The sequence below is a fragment of the Melanotaenia boesemani genome, chromosome 14 (assembly GCF_017639745.1).
Source record: "Melanotaenia boesemani isolate fMelBoe1 chromosome 14, fMelBoe1.pri, whole genome shotgun sequence".
NCBI classification, from domain to species: Eukaryota; Metazoa; Chordata; class Actinopteri; order Atheriniformes; family Melanotaeniidae; genus Melanotaenia; species Melanotaenia boesemani.
In genome coordinates, this window is record NC_055695.1 from 33,385,120 (window position 1) to 33,405,311 (window position 20,192).

At 41.5% G+C, this 20,192-nt stretch overlaps 1 protein-coding gene across 3 annotated transcripts in view; it reads left to right on the forward strand.

Moving 5' to 3' along the window:
- Positions 1–20,192, forward strand: part of si:ch211-51h4.2 — a 153,495-nt gene that overhangs the window by 82,803 nt on the left and 50,500 nt on the right. For all 3 annotated transcript variants that reach the window (XM_042007008.1, XM_042007009.1, XM_042007010.1), the window contains 2 exons: positions 2,399–2,457; positions 7,020–7,084. In XM_042007008.1, the coding sequence (XP_041862942.1) occupies positions 2,399–2,457; positions 7,020–7,084 (124 nt within the window). The remainder of the gene's footprint in view (positions 1–2,398; positions 2,458–7,019; positions 7,085–20,192) is intronic.

Sequence of the window (20,192 nt, forward strand, 5' to 3'; positions counted from 1 at the left end):
ATCACAATGTAAGGACGAGGTCTAATCTAATTTGGCCATGATGTGCAGTTTGATGTTTGACCTTCATCACCGATGTTCTGTACATCCAGCATAGCAGAATTAAACAAAGATGAGTTGGTCTCTTTACATGTCAGGAACAGTGCTGAACACTGAAGAAAATGGTCACATAATTAAAACCGATCATCTGTTGGAGGCCTGGGCTCCTGGGACCAGGCTGTTTCAGTGTCAGCAGAGACGACAAAGACGTTCAGTCCAGTGTGTTTCCACCAGCTCAGAGATAGACATGCAGATGATGCATAACCCAGAACTAACTATGATTCAGTGTCTCCTCTGTGTTACAGATGTGGTCCAGCAGGGTCATTAGCACATTTTTTCTGGTACTGTTCAGCTCTGAGTCATTATTGCAAAGTTTCGTTGATTGGTTTTCTAAACAACTTAAATTGTAACTTGGGAATACGTGGTTGCTCTGAAAATACAAGGACCATCTCTGCTCACCAAAGGCAGGTTCCTCACAAGGCCAACGCCAGGTGTGCCATCATGCACATCAGAAGTGCTCCCAGCAGTCTTTAAGGGTCAAAGCAGGCATGGCTCCAACCAAACAAATACACTAAACGGGAAATCTCCCTCATCTACACCGTCTCCATCATCTCCCTCATCTCCCTCACCTCCATCATCTCCCTCACCTCCATCATCTCCCTCATCTACCTCACCTCCATCATCTCCCTCATCTACCTCACCTCCATCATCTCCCTCATCTACCTCACCTCCATCACCTCCATCATCTCCCTCCTCTACCTCACCTCCATCATCTCCATCCTCTACCTCACCTCCATCATCTCCCTCATCTACCTCACCTCCATCATCTCCATCATCTACCTCACCTCCATCACCTCCATCATCTCCCTCATCTACATCACCTCCATCATCTCCCTCATCTACCTCACCTCCATCATCTCCCTCATCTACCTCACCTCCATCATCTCCCTCATCTACCTCACCTCCATCATCTCCCTCATCTACCTCACCTCCATCATCTACCTCACCTCCATCATCTCCCTCATCTACCTCACCTCCATTACCTCCCTCATCTACCTCACCTCCATCATCTCCCTCATCTGCCTCACCTCCATCATCTCCCTCATCTGCCTCACCTCCATCATCTCCCTCATCTACCTCACCTCCATCACCTCCATCGTCTCCCTCCTCTACCTCACCTCCATCATCTCCCTCCTCTACCTCACCTCCATCACCTCCATCATCTACCTCACCTCCATCATCTACCTCACCTCCATCATCTCCATCATCTACCTCACCTCCATCACCTCCATCATCTCCCTCCTCTACCTCAGCTCCATCATCTCCCTCATCTACCTCACCTCCATCACCTCCATCATCTCCCTCATCTACCTCACCTCCATCATCTCCCTCATCTACCTCACCTCCATCATCTCCCTCATCTACCTCACCTCCATCACCTCCATCATCTCACTCATCTACCTCACCTCCATCATCTCCCTCATCTACCTCACCTCCATCACCTCCATCATCTTCCTCATCTCACACCTACATCATCTCCCTCATCTACCTCACCTCCATCATCTCCCTCATCTGCCTCACCTCCATCATCTCCCTCATCTGCCTCACCTCCATCATCTCCCTCATCTACCTCACCTCCATCACCTCCATCGTCTCCCTCCTCTACCTCACCTCCATCATCTCCCTCCTCTACCTCACCTCCATCACCTCCATCATCTACCTCACCTCCATCATCTACCTCACCTCCATCATCTCCATCATCTCCCTCATCTACCTCACCTCCATCATCTCCCTCCTCTACCTCACCTCCATCATCTCCCTCATCTACCTCACCTCCATCACCTCCATCATCTCCCTCATCTACCTCACCTCCATCATCTCCCTCATCTACCTCACCTCCATCATCTCCCTCATCTACCTCACCTCCATCACCTCCATCATCTCACTCATCTACCTCACCTCCATCACCTCCATCATCTCCCTCATCTACCTCACCTCCATCACCTCCATCATCTTCCTCATCTCACACCTACATCATCTCCCTCACCTACCTCACCTCCATCATCTCCCTCATCTACCTCACCTCCATCACCTCCCTCATCTACCTCACCTCCATCATCTCCCTCATCTACCTCACCTCCATCACCTCCATCATCTCCCTCATCTACCTCAACAGGATGCAAGTTTTCAAGGCTGAGTATAGTTAGTGGTTTTAATATTCTGGCTGATCGGTGGATATCAGTGAAATTAATTTGTGCAACAGTTAAAAATTCCGTTGTAAACAATAATAAAGCAAACAAAGAGCCAACAGGGTGTTCGGTCTGACAGAAAGTAAGCTGCTGCTCTGTTTTTGTCTCAACAGGAGGGATTGTTAATGTGATGCCGCTGCTTTTCTCCCAGATCTCACACAACAGAACGCAGGTAAAACTCATCCAACAACTGTTCACCTGTGAGTCTTTTCCAGCTGAACACTGTGGAGAGCAGTGGTTTAACTGTTGAGCTACAAAGGTTTTATTAGAGCTGTTAGTGTTACCTGCTTCTTTGTTCGGGCCATTACTTCTTGCTTTTCAGGCCAGTGATGCAGAATATCGCTTTTACAGACACAGACCAATTCAGTTCAGTTCATTATAGTCCAGTTATATTCCAGTTTCAACCACTCCATCAAATGATCCACATTAGCCCAGTTTATAATAAACCAGTTCATAAATAATGACCAAGCTAAGAAAAACCTCCATCAGAACCAGAACCAGGAAGAAAAACCTCCATCTGAACCAGAACCAGTAAGGAAAACCACCATCAGAACCACAACTAGGAAGGAAAAAATCCATCAGAACCAGAACCGGGAAGGAAAACCTCCACCAGAACTACAACTAGGAAGGAAAACCTCCATCAGAACCACAACTAGGAAGGAAAACCTCCATCAGAACCAGAACCAGGAAGGAAAACCTCCATCAGAACTACAACTAGGAAGGAAAAAATCCATCAGAACCAGAACCGGGAAGGAAAACCTCCACCAGAACTACAACTAGGAAGGAAAACCTCCATCAGAACTACAACTAGGAAGGAAAACCTCCATCAGAACCACAACTAGGAAGGAAAACCTCCATCAGAACCAGAACCAGGAAGGAAAACCTCCATCAGAACTACAACTAGGAAGGAAAAAATCCATCAGAACCAGAACCGGGAAGGAAAACCTCCACCAGAACTACAACTAGGAAGGAAAACCTCCATCAGAACCACAACTAGGAAGGAAAACCTCCATCAGAACCAGAACCAGGAAGGAAAACCTCCATCAGAACTACAACTAGGAAGGAAAACCTCAATTAGAACTACAACTAGGAAGGAAAACCTCCATCAGAACCAGAACCGGGAAGGAAAACCTCCATCAGAACTACAACTAGGAAGGAAAACCTCCATCAGAACCAGGAAGGAAAACCTCCATCAGAACCACAACTAGGAAGGAAAAAATCCATCAGAACCAGAACCAGGAAGGAAAACCTCCATCAGAACTACAACTAGGAAGGAAAACCTCCATCAGAACCAGAACCAGGAAGGAAAACCTCAATCAGAACTACAACTAGGAAGGAAAACCTCAATTAGAACAAGAACCAGGAAAGAAAACCTCCATTAGAATCACAACCAGGAAGGAAAACCTCCATCAGAACCAGGACCAGAGAGGAAAACTTCAATCAGAATGAAGAGAAAAACAGTGAGAAGAAAACTAAGCCAACTACAGCGGCAGGTAATGCTAGTGTTTTGGAAAGGGAGCCTGATGACTGTAAAGAAGCCACAGCAGTTTCACCTGCTGGTAGAGAAGGAGAGCCTGCTGATCCTATTGTTGTACCTGGTAAGTTCTGTTATGTTATCGTAATAGCATGTGATTGGCACATTAAATCATATCTAGAACTAGCTAACTGATGGTGTGGTAGAAACTGAAAGGAGATGTGGCTGCTGCTGCTCTGTGTGCATTGTAGATGAGAACTGGACCTGGCCAGCCTTGTGGAGTGAAAGTCAGACGAGGGAAGTTAAAAACAGGCATCCTTGGTTAGAGTGCAGAAACGGAAATTTTAGACAACATTTAAAGCTGGTAGACACCATTTGGATTTATAGAGCGAACATATTCAAATGTTCATATAGTTCATTCATAAAATTGTTAATAAAAATGAGATGAAATCATTGTCATCTTGAAGGTGCATTAATTTACCTCGAGGTTGTGCTATCTGCAGTGCAACAAAATCAACTGGCATCCTCACAGAGAAAAGGGTGTCTACATCTGAGGACTGGGTGTCCTTTAAAATCCAGCCCTCGGGCACAAATGACAAACAGCTCTAGTGTCCTATAAGAACTAAATCTGACGGCATGAAACCTCTAGGGCACACGAAATAGCTCAGGAGCTCACTGAAAAAGATAGATGAGATTTACTTGGAAATATAGTGAGAACTGTATTAGAGACTGTGTTAGCTGACAGTGATGCTGTATTCAGAACAGCATACTACCTTACTAAGATGATCTCATTGAGCTTCAGCAAAAACATGGAGTCAACATGGGCACTAGTCTGCACTCGAGGTCCACGGCAGTGGTGCAACTCGTAGCAAAAGAGATCCAGAAAAAAGTAATGTGTCTTCAAGCAAATTGTTCTCGTTGACGAGGCTACATCTCTCAGCCACAAACCTGCCACGATTGTCTGAGTGAAATAATCATATGATGCAGTTTTGAAATCATTAGTTTGATAGATATTGAAAGCTGACTGGAGGTGCGGACCAGGCTTGTGCATGAAAGTTTACAGCCATTTTTCTGATACTACTGATGTTGTAGTGATACAAAGCTGGTTGAAGCCGTTACCTTAGTGCCTTTTCAAGCTTCAGAGAACTTTTTTGTTTGGTTTGCATCATTTTCTGCACTTGATTGCTGAAACTTTGTTTGCATAAATATCTTGTTATTTATTCATTCATTTTTCTTTATTTGAAAGGTATTTGTTTTGTCACCACTCTTCAGTGGTTAATTAAATTCCAACTGTTACAGACATCTTGTGTTGGTTAGGATACATTTACGTACATTTGGATAATAGACAAGCAGTCTTTCATGATCTCAGTCATGTGTGGATGCGATGCATTAATGAGTGTGGTGGTTATTGTGTGGGGCTGTTTTGGAGCAGCTGCTGCTTTGTAAGGGGGGCTGTGGGACAGACGTTGCTCCCGGATGAGGGTGTACGAGGCTGGGGGGTAACAAGTCAGAGTATGCTAGAATAAACTAGACTACACCACTGCTAGGAGCCAGCTGTAAACCTGCAGTCTGAGAGCAAAGTGGTCGTAGTCACTAAGTGAGGAGAAGAATTTTAAATTCTATTCTGGATTCAGGAAGCCGATGAAGAGAAGATAAAAGTTGGGAAATATGATCCCTGATGATAGTTCTCATTAGAACCTTTGCTGCAGCATGGAGACTTTTCAGAACAATAATCAGGAATTACAGCCCAGTCTGGAAGGAACAAATCCATGGAGCAGTTTTCCTGCATCACTCTGAGACAGGATGCTCCTCATTCTGGAAATATTACAGAGGTGGAACTTTGCAGGGTTCCTGCAGACAAATTGTACATTTCTAATAGATCTTAAGCTGATCCAGCTGAACTAGGTTCAGTACTGTTCTTAATACGTGCTTACATCACTTTTAAGAACACTCGAATGTAAAGTTGGCTTTGAGGTCAAATGAGTCGGCTGATGCAAATAACCTCCTGCCTGGACTGCAAACCTGCCATTTTCACAGTGGTAACAGCAGAAACACACACACTGTGTTTCCTAAAACCTATCTACATCTGACAGGCTGAAACACTAAAGCTGTCATTATCTCCTCACATGATTTCTGTATCCTGAAGATGTCCTCAAAGTGTCTTTGATAAAGGAGATTCTGTGCTAAACACAGATATTTTGTGTAAAATGTAAAAAGGGAAGGTCAGAGCTGTGAAGTGGCAGAAGAAGACATAAATTCCACTTTAGCAGCAAGACTGTTCTTTAATCGTCTTCCTGCTCCTCTCATCGTCATTTTACTGTCTTTAATCAAATGCAAAGTTTTTTATTTAAGGTCAACCCTCTTGTTTTCATTCTTCTTAAACAGTCTCTTATTCTGTTGTAAATATTTTGGTTTAGGGGATCAGACTCACAGAGACTGCATTGTAGTGTCTAATTAAAAAAAAAAAAAAACAACATTTTCATTAAAGTCAATGAGAGTAAGCTGGGGGATTTTCAGCCGGTACCTCATGGAGCACGGCCTTACACTGATCGGACATATAGAGGCAGAATAAACTACCTTAATATGTAAGAATGTGAAAGAAAAAAGTCCCTCTGTTTTCTACTTTGGTTGCGCGTTGTTCGATCAAGCTTATAAATGAACTGCCCATGTGCCCTATGCAGCATTTCATCTATCGTCCACATCATTTAAGTCACATGTTGGTCGGTTTTCAGGACCCTTGTCAATCTGTGCCCTGAAAAAGCAAACAGAGTAGTACCATTGGAAACCATGGGGATGTATTGGCTAACAACCACTGCACTGTAAGGGACGTATAAAAGTATGAGAACAGTGATGTTTGAAACCAATGTACCTGTTTACGTATGTAAAAGGAGCATAAATGAGCCTTAAGTCTCAGTCAACAACAGTTTGTTCAGGAACCATCAGACCGTCAGTCTGACTGTTCTTTTACATTCCTCGATTGTCAACCAGTTGCCTGGAAACATCTGATGTTACAATCATGTTCATATCCATTACAAATCCCAGAGGAGCTTTGCGTGTTTTTGGATTTTCCGGATGTGTCATGTTGAATCATAAATGAATGGCCAACCACTGTTTTTACAGGGGTTTTTTTACACTTATTCGTAGAACTTTTATGAGATGATGTTTCTAGTCGTGTTTATTCAGACAAACAAGCCAAAGCAAAAAACAAAGAAAAAAAAGTTTGTTTTGCATTTCAGTCTCAGTATTTTCCTCATATCCAGATCCTGTGGTTTCGGAGAGCGGTGCTTGGAGGCCTGACAACCTGCACTGTGCTGAACATCCTCTGGTAAGTTTCCTTTCATGATTAAAACCTCCCCATCAATCAGCAGCCTGTTGACCTTTTCAGACGTCTTTATCTTGTCATTATCGTACGAGTTCACAGCCGTATTCCTATTAAAAACAAGGACAAATCAATTCAAGCCAGTTCATAATAAATAATAGCCTAGTTAAGAAAAACCAACAGATTGCATCAAATCTTGACTTTGATCCAGTACCCCATGCAAGAGGACAGAAAAAGTCCCTTTTTACAGGAAGGAAAAATCTCTGGCAGAACCAGAACCAGAACCAGAACCAGAACCCAGCTCAAGGCAGGCAGCCATCTGCCTTGACCGGTTGGACAGGAAAGACAGACCAACAGGCACTGCAGCTTTTCGCCAGGAAGACCTGCTGAGAGAGGAGAAATACATTAATGAGGAAGATCTCAGTGGTTAAATTTGTTCAAAATTCTTGCAAATAAATAATGTCTTAACCCTTGTTGGAGCAGCATTTTTAAGGACAGGTCAGGTTGTTTCTGGAATAAAAATGTGGGCGTGGGTTTCACTTCTTGTTGATTCCTATAGTGCAGGACAGAAAGCCTTCCTTCACATAAAGTTTGGAAAAAAAACACATTTAGTGTCAGTCAATGTTACGACCCCAGGGTCATAATCCGGGTAATGATCACTGCAAACAGCTGGGGCTCGTTGATGATGCAAAGGCCGGGTCCTGATCCCTCCTTGGACTGGCTGATTTCGGTGCCTCCCACTCTCCCTCCCGCAGATTGGCGCTACATCCAGCCAATCACCTTACAGCTTAGGGAAGTCCTGGAGATAAAGCCCAGCTGCATGGATCATTCGGGAGGGAGAGGCAAGACTGTGTGGCTTGTCTCCCCTCACATTTGGAGGGTGAAGTGTAGAGCGTGTGCTGCTTCCCCTCACCTCATATTTGGAGATCTGGGCAGACTTGTTTTGGCGTTGCTATTCGGTATGCTAGTTGTGCAAATAGGAAGCCTTTTGTGAGTTTGATTGTTTGAGTGTGTGCAGCAGGACGAATCCTGCCTGCTTGTGTGTTTCCAGTAGGGGACGGTAAAACAGTCTGTTTAGGTTAGGCTTACCTTTGTGTTTCCAGTGGGGAACGTTTGGGCACAGACTAGATTTGGAGCAACGTCTTCGTTTGTGTGTGTGCTGCCATTTTCGGTCACGTTTGTGTTAGAGTTTGGGTGTTTTGTGTTGGGCTAGGTTTAGGTTATGTGTTCTGAATTGCTCACACTTAGTTTAATGGGACTGCTGCTTTTGCTATTCAGTTATCACACCAAGTTAAGAGCACCCCTTTTATTTGTTAAATTTGAGATGGTTTACTTGGTGGATTTTGTATATGGTTTCCTCATTTAACCTTTTGTTTCTTTCAGCAGTTCTGCTAACCCCAACACTCGGATTTCAGTTATCTTCCTGTTTTACCCCTTTATTTTTATTCCCTCCACAATAAAATGATGTTTTCCACCTTCACAACTGCCTGGGACTGTCCCTTATGTTACGTCCCTCTCATACCCCTATATTGGGTCGTGACAGTCAATCTTTGGATGCGATGTAAACTTCTGAAAGTGTATTTTTTCAACGGACGGACAGATCAGCAGCAGAGTTGGTGTAAAGACTCAGACAACAAACAAAGTAATGCAGCAAAACAAACATACAAATCTGTCTACCAGATAATAAAGAAAATATACAAATTTATGTTCAACATATACAAATCAACAGCAAATTTAAATAAGGAAGTGCAAAGTCAAATGTAAGAAAAACGATGTGCAAAGCAAAATAGAATTTAAAAAGTAGAATAAATGGGAAGCAGATAGAAGCAGCCGATAGATCCTGATGTCTAAGCAGCTCTTCTGTCTGCCGGAGCGAGTTATTGACCAGTGATGGAAGGATTTCCTGTATCTAGAGAAGGAGCGCCGCTGTCTGACCAGTGTGTGCTGGAGAGGATGGTCGGGTTCTCCATGAAGGAAACCAGTTTGTTCAGCACCTCCTCTCCACCACAGTTTCAAAATTGTCCAGTTTGTACCCGATGATGGAGCCAGCCTTCTTTCTAAGGCTGGTGTTGCTGCTTCGATGCTGCTTCCCAGCACACAGCAGCAAAGAAAAGCTCACTGGAGACGACAGGCTGGTAAAAGATCTCCAACATGTTGCTGCAGACGTTGAAGCATCTGAGCGTCTCCAGAAGTAGAGCCTGCTCATCCCCTTCTCCTACATCATCTGTGTTGGATTTCTTGTTCAGTCTGGGGTCCATGGTCCCTCCCAGGTACTTCTAGGTCTCAACAAACTCCACCTCCTGCCCCATGATCTTCAGTGGAGGTAGAGGAGTCCTCTTTTGAGGAGTTCTGCAGAGGTCAGTCACTGTAGTTGCAAACTCTCCACACTGTCATTGCTCTGTTTTCATTCAAAGTTGGTTGGCCCTCAGAGGCCCCTCTCTGGCTCGCGGCCCTAAGCATTTGCCTGCTTCGGCATGTTGGGACTAAGGGTCCCAAAGTAGGCCAAGAAAATGGAGTTTTGTTAGCAGGAATTTGAAGACGTGTACCTGATGAACTTGACAGTGTAGATGACGTCACCGCTGGTACATGTGTTACTGAAACCATGAACATGAAGAGGTTCGATCCTCAGAGACCTTCAGCAGACTTTTGAAGACAGCAAACAGAGGATGGTGGTCCACAGTGGAAAGAAGACCATCTGGCCTAACAAGCGTCCACTAAGGACTCCAAATGCACCAGAGAGCACAGAGCATCTGCAATTTCTTGAACCCCAGTCTGCAGCTAAGACGTCATGTGCATTCAGGGAAAGTGTTTAGCCCACTGTTTCCTGCCCTCGACACAAAAACCAGCCTCTGTGGGATGAAGGCTGGAATCAGACTGCACTTACATTTATAGTGGTGTTCAAACCCCTTCTCTCTGAGATAAATATAGCAAGCTCTTCTTTTCTTCTGGTTCTGTGTGTCTGTATAGATGTCTTTAGACATGCAGACGTGTGTCTGCATGTTCTGGAATATTGATAGGGAAGATTTCATTTTATTTTTACAAACTTAAACTTCCCGGTATGGGGATTTCTACTAAATTCAATTCATTAAAAGTTTAGATTTGATTAAATAATGAAGCAGGTAAACTTTTCATGCTGCTGTAATGGTCCGGATTTAAAGTCTTCATGTTGCATTGCTCAGTCATCTCATTTGTCAAATGAAACCATCTTCAGCCTGATAAAACACCTCAACACAAGCAGCTTTCAGGTGGATCAACTCAACAAATCTAAGTAAAGAGACACGTGTAGACAGTCGTAGTGTATACACCCGCTGTACTTCTATGTTTTACATATAAGGACAAGGATGGTCAGAAACAAAATCTGGAGTCAGATATTAATAACAACTAAAACTTAGTACCAGAAATCTGAAACCTTTAAACTGTGGTGTATTTTTATAACAATCCTTTGTTGTTACAAATTAATTTATAACAAAGTTGTGATGCAACAGTTCAAATCGATTGATCAGGATAAGATGAGAAACCAAGCAGTTTATTAAGTAAACATACTGCAATGTGTAGTTTTAGTATCTCGATCACTGAGCAAGGGCAGAGCCGAAGGGATGGCCGGAGGTCGAAGATGAAGCAGAAACAGTGAGCTTCAAAAAGCTTCGGTCCCCGGTGGGATTTCAAACTTATTGACAGACACATGAAGTGTTTAATGTTGCCTGGTTTCATTCATTGTTGGTATTTAGCCAAGATATAAGTAGGAGTGTTCATCTTTATTTATAAATAGACATTGTCAGAGCCAACGATCGGTCTACGGAGTTCGCTGGAGAATACGTACACATACACTACCTGCTCATATGACTCTCATGAAGTTAATTCAGTGGCTCTTCGTTCAGGATTATTTTCTCCATCTTTCCTTTTGTCAGCATGAGAACGATGCACGGCTGCTTTTTACTGTTAAACATGCATCGCTACCAGCACACAGCTTGTGATGTAGACCCGAAGATTTAATGGGTTTTATCTTTTTTCCTTCTTTTTTTTAGAAATCAGCTAAGTTCCAAGTTATGAATTAACCAAGTAACCCGAATGATCTGAAACCTTTCCTGTATTTCTGCATCTTTTCACTGAAGCAGCCGTCTTGATACCATCGAGTTAACGCCTGCATAGTTTGTGGAATCCATTTATCGTCTACATCAGTGGTTCCCAACTTATTTTCCTCGGGGACCTCCTTCATGCAAATACTAAAAAGCCATAGACCCCCTGCCCCACCCCAAGCTGAAACAATGCTGGTTTTATGCTTTCAAAAGTGAGATTCTCACCATAAATAACATATTCTGGCTGAGTCCTGTCCTTTGATGAAGCCAAAGTTAAATTAGTTTTTTTCTTAAAATAGGGTCAATGTATTAGTTACAATGGTTCTCAGTGTTCAAAGCCTCACGGACCCCCTGTGCTCTTTGGGGGACCCTGTTGTGGGGGTCCCAGACCCCAGGTTGGGAACCACTGGTCTACATCCTCAATAATGTCGGTGACCTTGTACAGTATTTCTGACAGTAGTCTCACAGCGGCTGCTTCATAAATTCAGAATGATGAAACCGTAAGAATCATAAAGTTTTAACTTTAGTTGCAAGTTTTTAAATCGTATTTTCTCAGACAAAATACACAAAAACATTTGTGTGGTTTTACTCAGTAAATGCTCAGACGTGTACTTATGTCAAGTTCTGACTGACATCCCTGCTACTCCACAGAAGAGGCTTTCTTCTGCAACCTTCCAAATAACTGATACTGGTTCCATCTTTTTCTAATTGGACTGTCATTAATTTAATTTAAAAGAGTAAATTTAATCTGATAAATGAGTTCTGGAGAATTGGAGATGTAGATCTTAGGGTTTTTCCAGTTTCTCTGAGTATTACACGGTCTGATCTTGGTTGATCTTGGTTGAACTTGCTGGAACGTCTACTCCTGGAAAGTCATGCAGTATGTGATGTGTTGTGTATCTAAGCTTATATTTGCCTCACTTTAAGACCTGGTGAGGTGGAGCTAAATTTAAAAGTAATTTTCTCATTGGTGAATTTTTTAAGATGAGTGAATGTTGCTGTATCCTAATGTACCAAAATTGCTACTGTGGTTCACTTCTTCAGCTTCTCTAAATTTACGCTGTGCACCTCAGAGATATTTCTTTTGTTTTTATTGATGAGAGGAATTTTGGATTGAATGAAGAATAAAGGGGTCTAACATAATTTAAAGTCAAGATGAATGCCGTGTGAAGATACCCTGCACACCCATGACAGATTCTACTGAGCTGCACCCACAGCTGCTTGTATCTGACCTTTGCTGATCAGCTTCTGGCACAACAGAGTACAGCAGCTCCACACAATAAGTCTCTCTCCTCTGAGATTTATGAGCTTCCGGCAGCATTCTTTCTTTCTTTGTTTTGTGTCTAACGTACACATCAGATCCTGAGTGCAGTGTTGCTTGGCGAAGTAATGCTCTGTAATAGCAGGTTTTTTTCACAGTAGAACTCCATTTATCGATTCATTATGGCATATCAGTGTTTCTCCCACATCATGCACCGAGCTCTACTTTTTATTTCTAGTTTAAACTACAGCACATAAGCCTTCTCTGTATTCCAGATGGGCTCTATATATATTTATATTTATATATATATATATATATATATATATATATATATATATATATATATATATATAAGTCCAACGATTTTAACTTAATTATGACATAAAAACACAACCACAGCTGATAATTTAGGCTTAATTAATTTTCATATCCTACATTTATTTCAAGCATATGAGGAATAAGACAAGGCATTTTAATTCTCCTCAGATAAGGCTGGACATTCAGTTTTGGGTCCCCCTATTGGCTGGTGTGGCCCTATTCATTTGCATAGACTGCTTATAGCAAGAAACGGCTCTGGCAGTGATTCATGGTAGAGGGTGTTCTGTGCTGTCCTGTGGTAGAATTCACTGCACCAGCAGCTGCAGGTTGTTGCCCAGCATGCTTTATCTTGTTTAAAAGTAGCTGTGAGGTTTGAAGAGGTGAAGCTACAACAGAGAAAGCTGTAACATGTCACATATATGTTCCTGGTATGAGCAGGTACGAGCAGAGTTCCTGTTACATGTTGTAACAGGAACATGATTTCTGATTGGCTTTTAACTCAGCCCGAGTTGCTGAATTTTATTGTTACCACTACATGTTTATTTATTTATTATTATTATGGTGTTAAAATGTAATTTTACCTTGTGTTTATTCCTCTGCTGTCTTTTACCTTTGCTAAGTACAGCACTTTGGTCGACAGTGTTGTTTTTGAAGTGCTTTACAAATAAAGTTTGATTGGATTGGATATACACCAGTTCATAAATAATGACCTAGCTAAAGAAACCAAAGGATTGGATCAAACATTCCCTTTGATTCAATTCTCCATCCTGAGCTACATGAGGAGACAGAGGAGAGGAAAACCTCCACCAGAACCATGACTAGGAGGGTAAACCTCCATCAGAACCAGGACCAGGAAGCAAAACCTCCATCAGAACTAGCAAAGAACTCCTCCACCAAAAGCAGTTAGGACGGCCATCTTCCTGGACCAGTTGGGGGTGGAGAGAACAGGAAAGAGGGGTCAGCCAGCAGCAGAACTCTAATGCAGAGATTGCTGCTGAGAAAGAAGAGGAGAAAAACAAATGAATGAACAACAACAATGTCAAATATTTCTACATGGAGAGTAAAGAGAGCAGAGAGGAGGCTAGTGCATCATGGGACGTCCCCCAGCAGAGAGGAGCCCAGTGCATCATGGGACGTTCGCCAGCATGGAGGAGCCCAGTGCATCATGGGACGTTCGCCAGCATGGAGGAGCCCAGTGCATCATGGGACGTTCGCCAGCATGGAGGAGCCCAGTGCATCATGGGACGTTCGCCAGCATGGAGGAGCCCAGTGCATCATGGGACGTTCGCCAGCATGGAGGAGCCCAGTGCATCATGGGATGTTTGTACCAATAGAGGTTTTTGAAGGGCTAAGGGGTTTTACATCTATCAAAATGTTTACCAAGTTCTTCCACAACTGACCCCTAGATATTTCTCCCATCTTGAGCCGCCTCTCATCCCACGTGTTTTTACTCACATGGCCTTGCGCTGAACCCACACTTTGCTTTGTAGTCCACTTCTTGTATTTAGGCCACTTGAAACAGACCAAGACCTATATTTGTAGGAGGACAGAGTCCACTGCTTTGATCACCACTATGTCTTTTTTTTTTTTTTTTTTTTTTTGGTGACATGTGCAGGTAACCACTTCCCTGTTCTCCTCACACTGTAAACTAAGGCCCAATCCCATTTCACCCCTTGCCCCTTACCCCTAAAACGGAGCTAGAAGGGGTAGGGCTGAAAAGTCAACCCCTACGAATTGGGACACCCCTTCAACAGTCACATATGTCATCAGTAGTCACTAAAGAACATTTTACACAGGAACTGGAAGAAACTAAATAAAAAAAAAAACAATAAATATATTAAAAAATATTAAACATGGGGCTCAAACAGGAAAAACCAGCAAAACTGTCGGCTGTATTTAAAAAACTAGGAAAAACTATATTGTGCATCGTTGCTGTTTGTGAAGCTGAAATATCTCCCTTATCACTGCGTGTCAGTCTGATCTATGAGCAGTGAGCGAACGCTGCGTCTTTTTGACATATACGCCGGGACACGGCACATAAGTAATGCGGCCCACTGGGAATCCTCTAGAACCTCTCCGTTAGCCGGCATTGCTCTTAAAGTGTATTCCAGCGTGAGAAATCAGAGGTTTAGCGTGAGAGCGTAAGAAGCCACTCAAATGCATGAGCCTCACGGCCGATGCGTGAGAGTAGCCCTGTAAACAAACGCAGCGTACCGGCTGCACAGGTTAGTGGTTCACCACGGCCTCGTGGTGCTACATGCTGCTGTCAAACATGACATGAGAGAGATCACTCCACAAGAGCGTTCAGTCGAGATACTGCATAGTGAAACCTGTTGTCATACACAGTCTATGGTGCAGTAAGATGGGAGGGCTAATGAAAACTATCGCGGTGGCAAACTTGTTGCGCTCATTTTTTCGTTACAGTGCAATTAACTGACTTATTGCTTATCGACAGGCATATGTGGGACGTAATGTACGAATTTTTCATGCAACTAAAATTAATCGTGTGTGCTGGTATACTCTCTTTTTCTCTGTGGCTTTTTTTTTTTTTTTTTTTGTGCGAGTGTGTGTTGCCCTGCACCTCAAGAAAGCGTGATGTGCGTAGAAACACTTGCTTTCTCATATAGAACAGGAAATTTTTCATACCCCTCCGTTTCAAGTGTGCCTCTGAAAAATCTTCGTTTGAAGGGGTATATAGCCCTACCCCTTACCCCTACCCCTCTGTCCTAAAAGGAATTGGGACACCCCTACCCCTTCACGTGAACGCGCAAAACGGAGGGATAGGGCCAAGGGGTGAAATGGGATTCAGCCTTAGACTCATTTAAGTTGAAGTAAATACATCAATGAAATTAACTTGATCAGAATTATGCAACATAAGATTGTTTGGTTTCCCCTGAAGACCCTCAGGTCTTCAGCTCTTTAGTGCTCACACACACCTGCAGGCTTACACAAAGTAAATATCTTTACATAAAGCAGTCTTTTATTATAAAGATTAATTACTTTCTTTATGCCTCATACCTGCTTCTAAACAGTTCATAACATCCAAAAGCTCAGTGTGAGCTGTTGAGTTGACCTTGTTTTTTCATCAAAAACCTTGAAGTCTGACACAGTTTGTTATTCCAGATTGACTGGAGTCATGCACTACACAGATGCAAATCCCTCCCTTTCCCTTTCCTGTCCTTCATCCCTCTCTTTTCCCTCTCCTTCTTTTTGGGGTCCTGTTCCAGCTTGACGTCCTGGTAAGCAATTTCCTAAGCCTCCATTTTTCAGGACATAATAATTTTGATTGATAATTATCGTTGGGGACATAATTCTGTTGAAGCCACCCTGCAGAGGCAAAGACTAGTGGAATAAAATAGAAATGGTGTGTTGTTGGGTGCATTCGAGCGAAGCCACAACAAATGAATGGATAAATCTCTCTGAGCTGCACTGCCGAGTCAAACCAGCAGCCATTGCCGCATAGAGAGGAGAAAACTTGCTTCTCCATGACTTGCTTTCTCTCTCTGCAGCCTAACTTTATGGCCTTTGGTATTAAACAGTGAAATTGTGATTTGTCCTTTGTTTCATGGTCTGCTGTTTTATGTTTGGTAGAAAACTTTTATTGACCCACCAGATCCTGACGGATCATCAGACTGATTTTTCTCCAAACTAAGAAATATCTACAGTCTGAGAGAAAATCCCCATCAGAGGCTTGGTTAGGCCTTTCAGCTCATCACTGGCTGTCATTCCTGACCTGTTAGCATGAACATTCAATGGCAACAACCTGATCCCTGCAAGAGAGATTTGGACAAGGATTTTAATAAACTGAGAAAGTTAGGGTGGGGTTACAAAATCACTGAATTGATCCGTGTCCAAGCAGGTGGAACCAGCTTTCATAGAGGAGAATCACACTTTAGTCACCCTGTAATGTTTTCTGAGACAAACTGAACAGGATACAACAAGTGGATGGATGAATAATATGGACAGCTGTTTTATTCATAATTAAATAAATAAATACTTAAATTAAAAAATCGCCCATTAAATAAATACAAAATGAATTATTAAATATCCATTTTTCAATTATTATTTATTTATTCGCACTTTTTGATTATTTTATTTTAGTATTCATTTATTTATTTTTTTTAACAATGTTTATTCAGAAATAGTCATCATCTCAATATCATGAAGTAGAAATAAACAGAACTGTTAGCGGCTCAAAGATGTTCAATCAAATACAAATTCTGACCAAAGCGAAAAAGTAGGGGTACATCATAAAATTATTTCCAAGATGTTCACTGACAGGAGCCCATAAATCGGTAAACAAATCCAATTTTAAATGAAGCTTCGCCGTAACTTTTTCCATCAAATAGACATTTTTAAACCTTCATGCCATTGAGGGAGAGTGGGAGGCAGAACTTGTGTAATCATTTTACTCTGCCACTAGCAAGCAAATTTGAAGTAGTTGAATTTCCTCTTTATCTAACCCACCTGCAGGAGTCAAGCCAAAAATAAAATATCTTGGATCAAATGGTAAATTAAACTTGAATGACTCGAATCTCTGCCATCATGATCCCTGACCAGTAGGGTTTTAAGAAGGGACAATCCAAAAAATATGTAAAGACACCAATTTGTTTACAATCCCTCATAAATTCATTCTTGTATCATCATTGTTGAATATTATGGATGAGGTCCTATTTTATTTTGACCTTCCTATTGAACTCTTTCCATGTTGGAAAGGCCTCCTCCCAATCTTCATTTTCAATAATAGTATTGACCTCTAACTCCCATTTCCCCTCCAGGTCCAAGAAATTATCAGACATGTGAGATTGTAGGCATTTATCTAAACTTGAAATTATTTGACCTTAGATTTTTCTTCAGCAGCCCTTATCAAGAAATGTTCAATAGGACAAGGTATTTGTTTTAAAGAGTCCCATTCAGCACATGACAATATATTATCATGCAATTGTAAATACTGGAAAAAATCATTCGAGCACAGACCAAATTTTTCTTGCAACTGTCTAAAGGATTTTAGAGTCCCGTTCTCAAACATTTGGTATATAGTTATTAAGCCCGTTTGTGCCCATGTTTTAAATCCAGGATCTAGTCTATTAGGTAAAAAAATCAGCAATCTTAGTAATTTTAAGTGCCCATGATGTTGTTAAAGGTATACCAATTTTTTTCTCACCTGTGTCCAAATCCATTGTATGTTCACAATTCATTTGTTTTTTATTTTAAGATCTCTCCATTTCTTTTGTTCTAAAACAGGTGCCGTCTCCAAAGAAACAACTTGGAAAGAGTTGTTTTCAAGGTTAATCCAAATTGTTTTATCATGAGATACCTATTCAACTAACCCACGCATCTGTGCTGCCCAATAATACAGTTTCAAATTTGGCAAACCCAGACCACCATTTTTCTTTGGACTGTATAATAACTTCAACCTGATTCAAGGTTTTCTCCCTTGCCATACAAAGGTAGAAATCATTTTATCTAACATTTTGAAGGTGGAAGATGAGATCCAAATGGGCAGAACCAGAAAAAGATATACCAGTCGAGGGAGGAGATTCATCCTAACAGTTTCTATTCTCCCAATTAGGGAGAAAGGAAGGATTTCCCAGCGTGCAAGGTCAGATTTTATAATCAAGATCAGTCTGCCATAATTTTCATTATATAATTGTGAGGTTTGTGGGGTGACCATTATTTCCAGATACTTAAATCCTTGGATGGGCCAATTAAACAAGGGAATTTTACCTAAGTCTCTTGGCCTGTCCCCTACTAACATCATTGCTTGTGACTTAGTCTTGTTGACCCTGTAACCTGATACCTTTCCAAAATCCCCCAATTAGTCTAAAAGCACAGGTACAGAGGTCAGCGGGCTGGTTATATACAATATAACATAATCAGCATAGAGCGAAATCTTACAATTCGTTAACACATACTTTTGAAGTAGGTCCTATATACAAAACCCTAAACCAATCAATAAAATCAGCATGGAAACCCATTTTCCCCATTTTACTTTCCAGATACCCTATCAAATGCTTTCTCAGTGTCTAAGCTGAGAAGCACTGATGTTTCCTCTTTCTGTTTTGCTGTTGATTTGATTATTGTGGTTAATAAATTACCTATTTTAATTTGTCATTGTTTGCGTGGCTACTATGGAAGATAAATTGTTCCTTCAAACAGAACTCACTTTTCACTAATTTAAAGGCAGATTAAATATTTCTTATGTAAACATTAACTCACAGTATTCCCTTTTTTTACCGTATCATAAATGTAAAGTAAAAATATCCTCCGAAGGTTAGATTTTATCCAATAAAGTTTAATCATTTTGAATATTAATATTTCATATTAATATCAAGGCTATTACACAAGAGCAGTAACTTTAGTTCAACGCCACACAGCAACCAAAATATGTCCATATAACACAGTGGTTCCCAGTTTTTTTCTGCAGGGCCCCCCTTTCATCAACAACAATCAATGTCAATAAAGAAATGTATGAGAAATGTGCCACAAAATAGTCTTTAGTTTTTTTTGCTGCTACTCTGTTAACTATAGTTAAAACCATGCCAGTAACAGTTGTAGTGGGGCATTTTAAACCAGCAATGGTGAGACATTGCTTTGGATGAGACAGAGGCTGCTTTAGTCAAACAACTCTGTTACTATGACAGGTGAGTAGTTTATTTCTAAAGAAATCAACGGGCTTTGTGTTCAGTATGAGACCCCAAGTAGTAATGTAACTTGTTTAGCTTCATACTGTCAGATGCTAGAGACATACAACTGTCTTTCTTCTTTACTCACCATTGACCATTACCATTATTACCTGGTCAAGCCTGGGTTAAGATCATATTCTTTCTTTTTGTTTGTTTTTGTAGTTAAAATCTCTGTTGTTGATTCATCATCTTTTGCCAATTATTTTCACAAATTTGGCCATGTTTTGCTAAAAGTGCAAAAACTATACGTTTTATTCAGCCTTGCTGCGGCATTTTCTGACCAGTTTGGACATTTTTTAATGATGAAACAGTTGTTGGAGCAGGTGTAATCTGGCCTTTAAGAGTCCTTGTGTCACCGGTATCAGCAGCTGGGAGGATTGTCTCCATACCAAACCAGAATGTTAAATAACAAGAACTATCATCATTAATATCATTCAATGTCAACCTACACATTCTCATTCAGAGTGTAGACTTTAAAAAACAAACAAAAATATTGTCTTGATTCTTGAAGACATGACTGTCTCATAGAAAAACTTCTGATTGATCCCTTTGTTTAACTGCTTGTATTAACATGTTTTCAGTGTTTAGAATCTTGATAAATGATGTACCATACACCACCAGAGCATCTGTCTTCACCATGAATAAGACCTGATGGGATGAGTCTGGGCGTCTCCTGGGTGGTCTAATAAAACATTCAACTTGAGATTGGCTAAGTTTAAGCAGTGAAACCATCTCTAATACGAGTCATTCTAGGTGTTGCTAGCTTTTCCTTC